Source organism: Bombina bombina, chromosome 2, assembly GCF_027579735.1.
Source record: "Bombina bombina isolate aBomBom1 chromosome 2, aBomBom1.pri, whole genome shotgun sequence".
In the NCBI taxonomy this organism is placed as follows: Eukaryota; Metazoa; Chordata; class Amphibia; order Anura; family Bombinatoridae; genus Bombina; species Bombina bombina.
In genome coordinates this window covers 416,082,595-416,096,407 of record NC_069500.1, presented here as the reverse complement: position 1 = coordinate 416,096,407, position 13,813 = coordinate 416,082,595, and the positions used below count along the sequence as shown (strand labels likewise).

Sequence of the window (13,813 nt, the reverse complement as noted above, 5' to 3'; positions counted from 1 at the left end):
AGTCAAGGGTCACCTTTCTCCAACATAGGTGTGTCCGGTCCACGGCGTCATCCTTACTTGTGGGATATTCTCCTCCCCAACAGGAAATGGCAAAGAGCCCAGCAAAGCTGGTCACATGATCCCTCCTAGGCTCCGCCTACCCCAGTCATTCTCTTTGCCGTTGTACAGGCAACATCTCCACGGAGATGGCTTAGAGTTTTTTAGTGTTTAACTGTAGTTTTTCATTATTCAATCAAGAGTTTGTTATTTTCAAATAGTGCTGGTACGTACTATTTACTCAGAAACAGAAAAGAGATGAAGAATTCTGTTTGTATGAGGAAAATGATTTTAGCAACCGTAACTAAAATCCATGGCTGTTCCACACAGGACTGTTGAGAGCAATTAACTTCAGTTGGGGGAACAGTTTGCAGTCTCTTGCTGCTTGAGGTATGACACATTCTAACAAGACGATGTAATGCTGGAAGCTGTCATTTTCCCTATGGGATCCGGTAAGCCATGTTTATTACGATTGTAAATAAGGGCTTCACAAGGGCTTATTTAAACTGTAGACTTTTTCTGGGCTAAATCGATTGATTATTAACACATATTTAGCCCTGAGGAATCATTTTATCTGGGTATTTTGATATAATAATATCGGCAGGCACTGTTTTAGACACCTTATTCTTTAGGGGCTTTCCCCAAGCATAGGCAGAGTCTCATTTTCGCGCCGGTGTTGCGCACTTGTTTTTGAGAGGCATGGCATGCAGTCGCATGTGAGAGGAGCTCTGATACTTATAAAAGACTTCTGAAGGCGTCATTTGGTATCGTATTCCCCTTTGGGTTTGGTTGGGTCTCAGCAAAGCAGATACCAGGGACTGTAAAGGGGTTTAAAGCTTAAAACGGCTCCGGTTCCGTTATTTTAAGGGTTAAAGCTTCCAAAATTGGTGTGCAATATTTTCAAGGCTTTAAGACGCTGTGGTGAAAATTTGGTGAATTTTGAACAATTCCTTCATGCTTTTTCGCAATTGCAGTAATAAAGTGTATTCAGTTTAAAATTTAAAGTGACAGTAACGGTTTTATTTTAAAACGTTTTTTTGTACTTTCTGATCAAGTTTATGCCTGTTTAACATGTCTGAACTACCAGATAGACTGTGTTCTGAATGTGGGGAAGCCAGAATTCCTATTCATTTAAATAAATGTGATTTATGTGATAATGACAATGATGCCCAAGATGATTCCTCAAGTGAGGGGAGTAAGCATGGTACTGCATCATTCCCTCCTTCGTCTACACGAGTCTTGCCCACTCAGGAGGCCCCTAGTACATCTAGCGCGCCAATACTCCTTACTATGCAACAATTAACGGCTGTAATGGATAATTCTGTCAAAAACATTTTAGCCAAAATGAACCCTTGTCAGCGTAAGCGTGGCTGCTCTGTTTTAGTTACTGAAGAGCATGACGACGCTGATATTAATATCTCTGAAGGGCCCCTAACCCAATCTGAGGGGGCCAGGGAGGTTTTGTCTGAGGGAGAAATTACTGATTTAGGGAACATTTCTCAGCAGGCTGAATCTGATGTGATTACATTTAAATTTAAATTGGAACATCTCCGCATTTTGCTTAAGGAGGTTTTATCCACTCTGGATGATTGTGAAAATTTAGTCATCCCAGAGAAACTATGTAAAATGGACAAGTTCCTAGAGGTGCCGGGGCTCCCAGCAGCTTTTCCTATACCCAAGCGGGTGGCGGACATTGTTAATAAAGAATGGGAAAGGCCCGGTATTCCTTTCGTCCCTCCCCCCATATTTAAAAAATTGTTTCCTATGGTCGACCCCAGAAAGGACTTATGGCAGTCAGTCCCCAAGGTCGAGGGAGCGGTTTCTACTTTAAACAAACGCACCACTATTCCAATAGAGGATAGTTGTGCTTTCAAAGATCCTATGGATAAAAAATTAGAAGGTTTGCTTAAAAAGATGTTTGTTCAGCAGGGTTACCTTCTACAACCCATTTCATGCATTGTCCCTGTCACTACTGCCGCATATTTCTGGTTTGATGAACTGCTTAAGGTGCTCGATAGTGACTCTCCTCCTTATGAGGAGATTATGGACAGAATCAATGCTCTCAAATTGGCTAATTCTTTCACTCAAGACGCCTCTTTGCAATTGGCTAAGTTAGCGGCTAAGAACTCTGGGTTTGCTATTGTGGCGCGCAGAGCGCTTTGGTTGAAATCTTGGTCGGCTGATGCGTCTTCCAAGAACAAGCTACTAAACTTTCCTTTCAAGGGGAAAACGTTGTTTGGTCCTGACTTGAAAGAGATTATCTCTGATATCACTGGGGGTAAGGGCCACGCCCTTCCTCAGGATAGGCCTTTCAAGGTAAAAAATAGACCTAATTTTCGTCCCTTTCGTAAAAACGGACCAGCCCAAGGTGCTACGTCCTCTAAGCAAGAGGGTAATACTTCTCAGGCCAAGCCAGCTTGGAGACCAATGCAAGGCTGGAACAAGGGGAAGCAGGCCAAGAAACCTGCCACTGCTACCAAGACAGCATGAAATATTGGCCCCCGATCCGGGACCGGATCTGGTGGGGGGCAGACTCTCTCTCTTCGCTCAGGCTTGGGCAAGAGATGTTCTGGATCCTTGGGCGCTAGAAATAGTCTCCCAGGGTTATCTTCTGGAATTCAAGGGACTTCCCCCAAGGGGGAGGTTCCACAGGTCTCAGTTGTCTTCAGACCACATAAAAAGACAGGCGTTCTTACATTGTGTAGAAGACCTGTTAAAAATGGGAGTGATTCATCCTGTTCCATTAAGAGAACAAGGGATGGGGTTCTACTCCAATCTGTTCATAGTTCCCAAAAAAGAGGGAACGTTCAGACCAATCCTAGATCTCAAGATCTTGAACAAATTTCTCAAGGTCCCATCGTTCAAGATGGAAACCATTCGAACTATCCTTCCTTCCATCAGGAAGGTCAATTCATGACCACGGTGGATTTAAAGGATGCGTATCTACATATTCCTATCCACAAGGAACATCATCGGTTCCTAAGGTTTGCATTCCTGGACAAACATTACCAGTTCGTGGCGCTTCCTTTCGGATTAGCCACTGCTCCAAGGATTTTCACAAAGGTACTAGGGTCCCTTCTAGCGGTGCTAAGACCAAGGGGCATTGCAGTAGTACCTTACCTGGACGACATTCTGATTCAAGCGTCGTCCCTTCCTCAAGCAAAGGCTCACACGGACATTGTCCTGGCCTTTCTCAGATCTCACGGCTGGAAAGTGAACGTGGAAAAGAGTTCTCTATCCCCGTCAACAAGGGTTCCCTTCTTGGGAACAATTATAGACTCCTTAGAAATGAGGATCTTTCTAACAGAGGCCAGAAAAACAAAGCTTCTGGACTCTTGTCGGATACTTCATTCCGTTCCTCTTCCTTCCATAGCTCAGTGCATGGAAGTGATCGGTTTGATGGTGGCGGCGATGGACATAGTTCCTTTTGCGCGCATTCATCTAAGACCATTACAACTGTGCATGCTCAGTCAGTGGAATGGGGACTATACAGACTTGTCTCCGAAGATACAAGTAAATCAGAGGACCAGAGACTCACTCCGTTGGTGGCTGTCCCTGGACAATCTGTCTCAAGGGATGATGTTCCACAGACCAGAGTGGGTCATTGTCACGACCGACGCCAGTCTGATAGGCTGGGGCGCGGTCTGGGGATCCCTGAAAGCTCAGGGTCTTTGGTCTCGGGAAGAATCTCTTCTACCGATAAATATTCTGGAACTGAGAGCGATATTCAATGCTCTCCAGGCCTGGCCCCAGCTTGCGAGGACCAGGTTCATACGGTTTCAATCAGACAACATGACGACTGTTGCGTACATCAACCATCAGGGGGGAACAAGAAGTTCCCTAGCGATGGAAGAAGTAACCAAAATTATTCTTTGGGCGGAGTCTCACTCCTGCCACCTGTCTGCTATCCACATCCCAGGAGTGGAAAATTGGGAAGCGGATTTTCTGAGTCGGCAGACATTGCATCCGGGGGAGTGGGAACTCCATCCGGAAATCTTTGCCCAAGTCACTCACCTGTGGGGCATTCCAGACATGGATCTGATGGCCTCTCGTCAGAACTTCAAAGTTCCTTGCTACGGGGCCAGATCCAGGGATCCCAAGGCGGCTCTAGTGGATGCACTAGTAGCACCTTGGACCTTCAAACTAGCTTATGTGTTCCCGCCATTTCCTCTCATCCCCAGGCTGATAGCCAGGATCAAGCAGGAGAGGGCGTCGGTGATCTTGATAGCTCCTGCGTGGCCACGCAGGACTTGGTATGCAGATCTGGTGAATATGTCATCGGCTCCACCTTGGAAGCTACCTTTGAGACGAGACCTTCTTGTTCAGGGTCCGTTCGAACATCCGAATCTGGTTTCACTCCAGCTGACTGCTTGGAGATTGAACGCTTGATTTTATCGAAGCGAGGATTCTCAGATTCTGTTATCGATACTCTTGTTCAGGCCAGAAAGCCTGTGACTAGAAAGATTTACCACAAAATTTGGAAAAAATATATCTGTTGGTGTGAATCTAAAGGATTCCCTTGGGACAAGGTTAAGATTCCTAGGATTCTATCCTTCCTTCAAGAAGGATTGGACAAAGGATTATCTGCTAGTTCCCTGAAGGGACAGATTTCTGCCTTGTCGGTATTACTTCACAAAAAGCTGGCAGCTGTGCCAGATGTTCAAGCCTTTGTTCAGGCTCTGGTTAGAATCAAGCCTGTTTACAAACCTTTGACTCCTCCTTGGAGTCTCAATTTAGTTCTTTCAGTTCTTCAGGGGGTTCCGTTTGAACCTTTACATTCCGTTGATATTAAGTTATTATCTTGGAAAGTTTTGTTTTTAGTTGCGATTTCTTCTGCTAGAAGAGTCTCAGAATTATCTGCTCTGCAGTGTTCTCCTCCTTATCTGGTGTTCCATGCAGATAAGGTGGTTTTACGTACTAAACCTGGTTTTCTTCCAAAAGTTGTTTCTAACAAAAACATTAACCAGGAGATTATCGTACCTTCTCTGTGTCCAAAACCAGTTTCAAAGAAGGAACGTTTGTTGCACAATTTGGATGTTGTTCGCGCTCTAAAATTCTATTTAGATGCTACAAAGGATTTTAGACAAACATCTTCCTTGTTTGTTGTTTATTCAGGTAAAAGGAGAGGTCAAAAAGCAACTTCTACCTCTCTCTCTTTTTGGATTAAAAGCATCATCAGATTGGCTTACGAGACTGCCGGACGGCAGCCTCCCGAAAGAATCACAGCTCATTCCACTAGGGCTGTGGCTTCCACATGGGCCTTCAAGAACGAGGCTTCTGTTGATCAGATATGTAGGGCAGCGACTTGGTCTTCACTGCACACTTTTACCAAATTTTACAAGTTTGATACTTTTGCTTCTTCTGAGGCTATTTTTGGGAGAAAGGTTTTGCAAGCCGTGGTGCCTTCCATTTAGGTGACCTGATTTGCTCCCTCCCTTCATCCGTGTCCTAAAGCTTTGGTATTGGTTCCCACAAGTAAGGATGACGCCGTGGACCGGACACACCTATGTTGGAGAAAACAGAATTTATGTTTACCTGATAAATTTCTTTCTCCAACGGTGTGTCCGGTCCACGGCCCGCCCTGGTTTTTTTAATCAGGTCTGATATTTTATTTTCTTTAACTACAGTCACCACGGTACCATATGGTTTCTCCTATGCAAATATTCCTCCTTAACGTCGGTCGAATGACTGGGGTAGGCGGAGCCTAGGAGGGATCATGTGACCAGCTTTGCTGGGCTCTTTGCCATTTCCTGTTGGGGAGGAGAATATCCCACAAGTAAGGATGACGCCGTGGACCGGACACACCGTTGGAGAAAGAAATTTATCAGGTAAACATAAATTCTGTTTTTTAGGTTTCCAGATAGATTGTGTCCATGTCTCTATCTCTTACAGACAGGAGACAATTTAAATTGGGTTCAGCTTGTCGGAACCTTTAGTCTCTATTTTTTCCTTCAGTAGCTATGTGCATGGAAGTTTTAGGTCTCATGACTGCAGCATCGGACTCGATTCCCTTTGCTCGTTTTCATGAGACATTTCCAGCTTTGTATGCTGAATCAATGGTGCAGGGATTATTCTAGGATATCACAATTAATATCCTTAAATCCCAATATTCAACTATCTCTGACTTAGTGGTTAGATCACCATCGTATAGTTCTAGGTCTCTTTGGTTCGTCCAACCTGGACTGTGATCACAACCGATGCAAGTCTTTTCAGGTTGGGGAGCTGTTTGGGGATCTCTGATAGCACAAGGGGTTTGGAAATCTCAAGAGGCGAGATTACCAATAAGTATTTGGAACTCCGTGCAATTTTCAGGGCTCTTCAGGCTTGGCACCTGTTGAAGAGAAGTCCATTCAATTGCTTTCAAGACAGACTCTTGTCTAATTTCTGTGGTTCATATCCCAGGGGTAGACAATTGAGAAGCAGATTATTTCAACCGTCAGACTTTACATCCAGATGTGTTTTCTCAGATTGTTCAGATTTGGGGTCTTTCAGAAATAGATCTGATGTCTTCTCATCTAAACAAGACTTCCCAGGTACCTGTCCAGGGATCTTCAGGCGGAAGCAGTGGATACGTTGACACTTTCTTGGTTTCAGGAAGTCTTCTAGTCTATTTGTTATCTTTCCTGGTTCTAGGATATGTCAGAAGGCTTCTGCCATTTCCTTGGCTTCGTGGTTAAAGCTTTTGATTCATTCAGCTTATTTGGGGTCGGGTCAAGCGCCGCCTCAGAGAATTTCAGCTCATTCTACTTAATTAGTATCCACTTTGTGGGCTTTTTAGAATGAAGCTTCAGTTGTTCAGATTTGCAAAGCAATAACCTGTTCTTTGCATACATTTACTAAATTCTACCGTTTTGATTTATCCGCTTCTTCAGAAGCAGTTTTTTGGTAGAAAAGTTTTTCAGGCAGATTCAGTTTAATTCTTCTGCTTATGTTTTAAGTTTTTTTCTTTTCATTTAATGAGAATTAACTTAGATTTTGGGTTGTGGATTATTTTTTTCAGCGGAAAATGGCTTTTTTTATTTTTATCCCTCCCTCTCTAGTGACTCTTGCGTGGAGTTCCACATCTTGGGTATTGCTATCCCATACGTCACTAGCTCATGGACTCTTGCCAATTACATGAAAGAACACCTAATTTATGTAAGAACTTACCTGATAAATTCATTTCTTTTATATTGGCAAGAGTCCATGAGGCCCACCCTTTTTTGTGGTAGTTAGGATTTTTTGTATAAAGCACAATTATTTCCAAATTTCTTTGTTGATGCTTTTTACTTCTTTATCACCCCCACTTCTTGGCTATTCGTTAAACTGAATTGTGGGTGTGGTGAGGGGTGTATTTATAGGCATTTTGAGGTTTGCGAAACTTTGCCCCTCCTGGTAGGATTGTATATCCCATACGTCACTAGCTCATGGACTCTTGCCAATATGAAAGAAATGAATTTATCAGGTAAGTTCTTACATAAATAGTTTTTTTTTATTATTAACAAGTCACAATGCATTTAAATAAAAAAAGGAATTTTTTCACAAATATATAAAGCAACAGTTTTTCAAATCAGCTTTTAACTTAATATTCTCAGCTTTGTGTTTTTTTGTTTTTTGGGTGAAGAAATTTGAATGTTTTCTTTGTCATCATAAGATGGCTCAGGAGCATGCATGTGTCTTAAGAGAACTATATAGCCGCAATGTTTGTAACACCATACATATAGTTCTGAAGACCAATTCGTGCTACTGAGCCTACCTCTGTATGCTGTTATGGAAAGTCCCTAAAAAGGTAACCAAGGAATGTAAATTTGATTAAAAGTTCCATTGGAAAGGTTTGCTTTATTACAGATTTAATGTTTACTTATTTGCCTTTCTTATATGTAAGATTTTAATAATCTATTACTCCTGCTAAAAGTAATCAAGTATCTCTGTTCTAATTAAGCCTGTAGCTGAAGCACCATTTAAATTTGAAATGGAGCTAGATGATTTGCCCAAGGAGACACTGAAGGAGCTAATTTTTGAAGAAACTGCACGATTTCAGCCAGGGTACTGACCATAATCCGATCACAGGTAACTTGTAAATTTGCACGTTTTTATAAGCTGAGTTTTGTCTATTTTAAAAACAAAAAAAAACATTAAGCTAAAATGTATTTTATGTTCTACCAAAGTGTCCTGAACATGGCTTGTGTTTTTTTTTTTTATATAGATGTATATGTTAATCAGTACAATTTGTAACTATCTTTTTAATGACACGATGAATCCACAGATCATCTTAATTACTAATGGGATATTCACCTCCTGGTCAGCAGGAGGCGGCAAAGAGCACCACAGCAAAGCTGTTAAATAGCTCCTCCCTTCCCACCCCAGTCATTCTCTTTGCCTACGTTATTGCTAGGAAGTGGTAAAGTGAGGTGTTAAAAAAAGATTCTTCAATCAAGCGTTTATTATTTTTAAAGTAGTACAATATTGTGCTGCTTTGTTCTACGGTGTAGCCGTAGTCCATATCAGTCTCTTCAGTAGAGCTTTGGTGGCTTTAGAGCAATGGGAACTTGTGGGACATAATATTCACTGCGTCTCCCATAGATTGTATGCTGCCCTGTTTGTCAAAGTCTGAGGGAAGAGTATATACTCAGTACTTTTGGTTTCCACAGGCCAATGTGAGGGAGAGAACCTCGCAAGCCGGGTGAGCTGCCTTACTGCCGGGCAGACTTTTATTTTCTGGGGATACGTTCACAGAAAAATTGGCACTTTACTATATTCAGGGACACTAGATAACATTATCCCTAGGAGGGAGGACATGTTATTGGGCAGTGACTGCAGTCACTGGAGGACGTAGAGAAGTGGCTCTATTTTTATCTGGGTGGTTTAGCCATACTAGCAACTCCCAACGGCTTTATTTTACTTAGCAAGCCATTTGGAAAGTTTAGCCCGGTTACTCATGATAGACCGCATGTGAGGTGTTACGCATGTTGGGTGCAATTATTACTCCCTTTGGATTTATTTTATTGTGCTAGCCGAGCGGGAGATTTGTCTCTTCATTGCTATGATGTACGTTAGTTCTCCCGGTGGCTTCATTTTTACAATTTAGCTGCCCGGGAGGTTTAGCTTGTTACGCCCACGATGGGCGGAGCTATGCTGCACGGCGTTGTTTGCACACCCTTTTTACTATTCCGGGGGTACACGGCAGGGAGTTGCCATACTAGAAACAGAATTTATGTTTACCTGATAAATTACTTTCTCCAACGGTGTGTCCGGTCCACGGCGTCATCCTTACTTGTGGGATATTCTCTTCCCCAACAGGAAATGGCAAAGAGCCCAGCAAAGCTGGTCACATGATCCCTCCTAGGCTCCGCCTACCCCAGTCATTCGACCGACGTTAAGGAGGAATATTTGCATAGGAGAAACCATATGATACCGTGGTGACTGTAGTTAAAGAAAATAAATCATCAGACCTGATTAAAAAACCAGGGCGGGCCGTGGACCGGACACACCGTTGGAGAAAGTAATTTATCAGGTAAACATAAATTCTGTTTTCTCCAACATAGGTGTGTCCGGTCCACGGCGTCATCCTTACTTGTGGGAACCAATACCAAAGCTTTAGGACACGGATGAAGGGAGGGAGCAAATCAGGTCACCTAAATGGAAGGCACCACGGCTTGCAAAACCTTTCTCCCAAAAAATAGCCTCAGAAGAAGCAAAAGTATCAAACTTGTAAAATTTGGTAAAAGTGTGCAGTGAAGACCAAGTCGCTGCCCTACATATCTGATCAACAGAAGCCTCGTTCTTGAAGGCCCATGTGGAAGCCACAGCCCTAGTGGAATGAGCTGTGATTCTTTCAGGAGGCTGCCGTCCGGCAGTCTCGTAAGCCAATCTGATGATGCTTTTAATCCAAAAAGAGAGAGAGGTAGAAGTTGCTTTTTGACCTCTCCTGTTACCAGAATAAACAACAAACAAGGAAGATGTTTGTCTAAAATCCTTTGTAGCATCTAAATAGAATTTTAGAGCGCGAACAACATCCAAATTGTGCAACAAACGTTCCTTCTTCGAAACTGGTTTCGGACCCAAAGAAGGCACGACTATCTCCTGGTTAATGTTTTTGTTAGAAACAACTTTTGGAAGAAAACCAGGTTTAGTACGTAAAACCACCTTATCTGCATGGAACACCAGATAAGGAGGAGAACACTGCAGAGCAGATAATTCTGAAACTCTTCTAGCGGAAGAAATTGCAGCCAAAAACAAAACTTTCCAAGATAATAACTTAATATCAACGGAATGTAAGGGTTCAAACGGAACCCCCTGAAGAACTGAAAGAACTAAGTTGAGACTCCAAGGAGGAGTCAAAGGTTTGTAAACAGGCTTGATTCTAACCAGAGCCTGAACAAAGGCTTGAACATCTGGCACAGCTGCCAGCTCTTTGTGAAGTAACACAGACAAGGCAGAAATCTGTCCCTTCAAGGAACTTGCAGATAATCCTTTCTCCAATCCTTCTTGAAGAAAGGATAGAATCCTAGGAATCTTTACCTTGTCCCAAGGGAATCCTTTAGATTCACACCAACAGATATATTTTTTCCATATTTTGTGGTAAATTTTTCTAGTTACAGGCTTTCTGGCTTGAACAAGAGTATCAATAACAGAATCTGAGAACCCTCGCTTTGATAAGATCAAGCGTTCAATCTCCAAGCAGTCAGCTGGAGTAGGACCAGATTCGGATGTTCGAACGGACCTTGAACAAGGTGGTCTCGTCTCAAAGGTAGCTTCCATGGTGAAGCCGATGACATATTCACCAGATCTGCCTACCAAGTCCTGCGTGGTTACGCAGGAGCTATCAAGATCACCTACGCCCTCTCCTGATTGATCCTGGCTACCAGCCTGGGGATGAGAGGAAACGGCGGGAATACATAAGCTAGGTTGAAGGTCCAAGGTGCTACTAGTGCATCTACTAGAGTCGCCTTGGGATCCCTGGATCTGGACCCGTAGCAAGGAACCTTGAAGTTCTGACGAGAGGCCATCAGATCCATGTCTGGAATGCCCCACAGTTGAGTGATTTGGGCAAAGATTTCCGGATGGAGTTCCCACACCCCCGGATGCAATGTCTGACGAATCAGAAAATCCGCTTCCCAAGTTTCCACTCCTGGGATGTGGATTGCAGACAGGTGGCAGGAGCGAGTCTCCGCCCATTGAATGATTTTGGTCACTTCTTCCATCGCCAGGGAACTCCTTGTTCCCCCCTGATGGTTGATGTACGCAACAGTCGTCATGTTGTCTGATTGAAACCGTATGAACTTGGCCCTCGCTAGCTGAGGCCAAGCCTTGAGAGCATTGAATATCGCTCTCAGTTCCAGAATATTTATCGGTAGAAGAGATTCTTCCCGAGACCAAAGACCCTGAGCTTTCAGGGATCCCCAGACCGCGCCCCAGCCCATCAGACTGGCGTCGGTCGTGACAATGACCCACTCTGGTCTGCGGGAGGTCACCCCTAGCGACAGGTTGTCCAGGGACAGCCACCAACGGAGTGAGTCTCTGGTCCTCTGATTTACTTGTATCTTCGGAGACAAGTCTGTATAGTCCCCATTCCACTGACTGAGCATACACAATTGAAATGGTCTTAGATGAATGCGCGCAAAAGGAACTATGTCCATTGCCGCTACCATCAAACCTATCACTTCCATGCACTGTGCTATGGAAGGAAGAGGAACGGAAGGAAGTATCCGACAAGAGTTTAGAAGTTTTGTTTTTCTGGTCTCTGTCAGAAAAATCCTCATTTCTAAGGAGTCTATTATTGTTCCCAAGAAGGGAACTCTTGTCGACGGAGATAGAGAACTCTTTTCCACGTTCACTTACCATCCGTGAGATCTGAGAAAGGCCAGGACTATGTCCGTGTGAGCCTTTGCTTGAGGAAGGGACGACGCTTGAATCAGAATGTCGTCCAAGTAAGGTACTACAGCAATGCCCCTTGGTCTTAGCACCGCCAGAAGGGACCCTAGTACCTTTGTGAAAATCCTTGGAACAGTGGCTAATCCGAAAGGAAGCGCCACGAACTGGTAATGCTTGTCCAGGAATGCGAACCTTAGGAACCGATGATGTTCCTTGTGGACAGGAATATGTAGATACGCATCCTTTAAATCCACCGTGGTCAAGAATTGACCTTTCTGGATGGAAGGATTGTTCGAATGGTTTCCATTTTGGACGATGGAACCTTGAGAAACTTGTTTAGGATCTTGAGATCTAAGATTGGTCTGAACGTTCCCTCTTTTTTGGGAACTACGAACAGATTGGAGTAGAACCCCATCCCTCGTTCTTTTAATGGAACAGGATGAATCACTTCCAGAAGATAACCTTGGAAGACTATTTCTAGCGCCCAAGGATCCAGAACATCTCTTGCCCAAGCCTGAGTGAAGAGAGAGAGTCTGCCCCCCACCAAATCCGGTCCCGGATCGGGGGCCCGCATCTCATGCTGTCTTGGGAGCAGTGGCAGGTTTCTTGGCCTGCTTTCCTTTGTTCCAGCCTTGCCTTGGTCTCCAGGCTGGATTGGCTTGAGAAGTATTACCCTCCTGCTTAGAGGACGTAGCACTTGGGGCTGGTCCGTTTCTGCGAAAGGGACGAAAATTAGGTCTATTTTTGGCCTTGAAAGACCTATTCTGAGGAAGGGCGTGGCCCTTGCCCCCAGTGATATCAGAGATAAACTCTTTCAAGTCAGGGCCAAACAGTGTTTTCCCCTTGAAAGGAATGTCAAATAATTTGTTCTTGGAAGACGCATCCGCTGACCAAGATTTTAACCAAAGCGCTCTGCGCGCCACAATAGCAAACCCAGAATTTTTCGCCGCTAACCTAGCCAATTGCAAGGTGGCGTCTAGGGTGAAAGAATTAGCCAATTTAAGAGCACGAATTCTGTCCATAATCTCCTCATAAGAAGAAGAATTACTAATAATCGCCTTTTCTAGCTCATCGCACCAGAAACACGCGGCTGTAGTGACAGGGACAATGCATGCAATTGGTTGTAGAAGGTAACCTTGCTGAACAAACATCTTTTTTAGCAAACCTTCTAATTTTTTATCCATAGGATCTTGGAAAGCACAACTATCTTCTATGGGTATAGTGGTGCGCTTGTTTAGAGTAGAAACCGCCCCCTCGACCTTGGGGACTGTCTGCCATAAGTCCTTTCTGGGGTCGACTATAGGAAACAATTTTTTAAATATGGGGGGAGGTACGAAAGGTACACCGGGCCTGTCCCATTCTTTATTAACAATGTACGCCACCCGCTTGAGTATAGGAAAAGCTTCGGGGGGCCCCGGGGCCTCTAGGAACTTGTCCATTTTACATAGTGTTTCTGGAATGACCAGATAATCACAATCATCCAAATTGGATAACACCTCCTTAAGCAGAGCGCGGAGATGTTCCAACTTAAATTTAAAAGTAATCACATCAGGTTCAGCTTGTTGAGAAATTTTTCCTGAATCTGAAATTTCTCCCTCAGACAAAACCTCCCTGGCCCCCTCAGACTGGTGTAGGGGCCCTTCAGAAACAATATCATCAGCGGCCTCATGCTCTTCAGTATTTTCTAAAACAGAGCAGTCGCGCTTTCGCTGATAAGTGGGCATATTGGCTAAAATGTTTTTGATAGAATTATCCATTACAGCCGTTAATTGTTGCATAGTAAGGAGTATTGGCGCGCTAGATGTACTAGGGGCCTCCTGTATGGGCAAAACTGGTGTAGACGAAGGAGGGGATGATGCAGTACCATGCTTACTCCCCTCACTTGAGGAATCATCTTGGGCATCATTTTTACTAAATTTATTAT

General features: G+C 43.9%; 1 protein-coding gene across 1 annotated transcript in view; it reads left to right on the top strand.

The window, feature by feature from the left end:
- MAPK1 (mitogen-activated protein kinase 1) overlaps nucleotides 1-13,813 on the top strand; it is a gene marked incomplete in the record, with an annotated part of 532,868 nt that overhangs the window by 499,251 nt on the left and 19,804 nt on the right. The window contains 1 exon segment of the mRNA XM_053701940.1: nucleotides 7,958-8,085. Within this exon segment, the coding sequence (XP_053557915.1) occupies nucleotides 7,958-8,068 (111 nt within the window).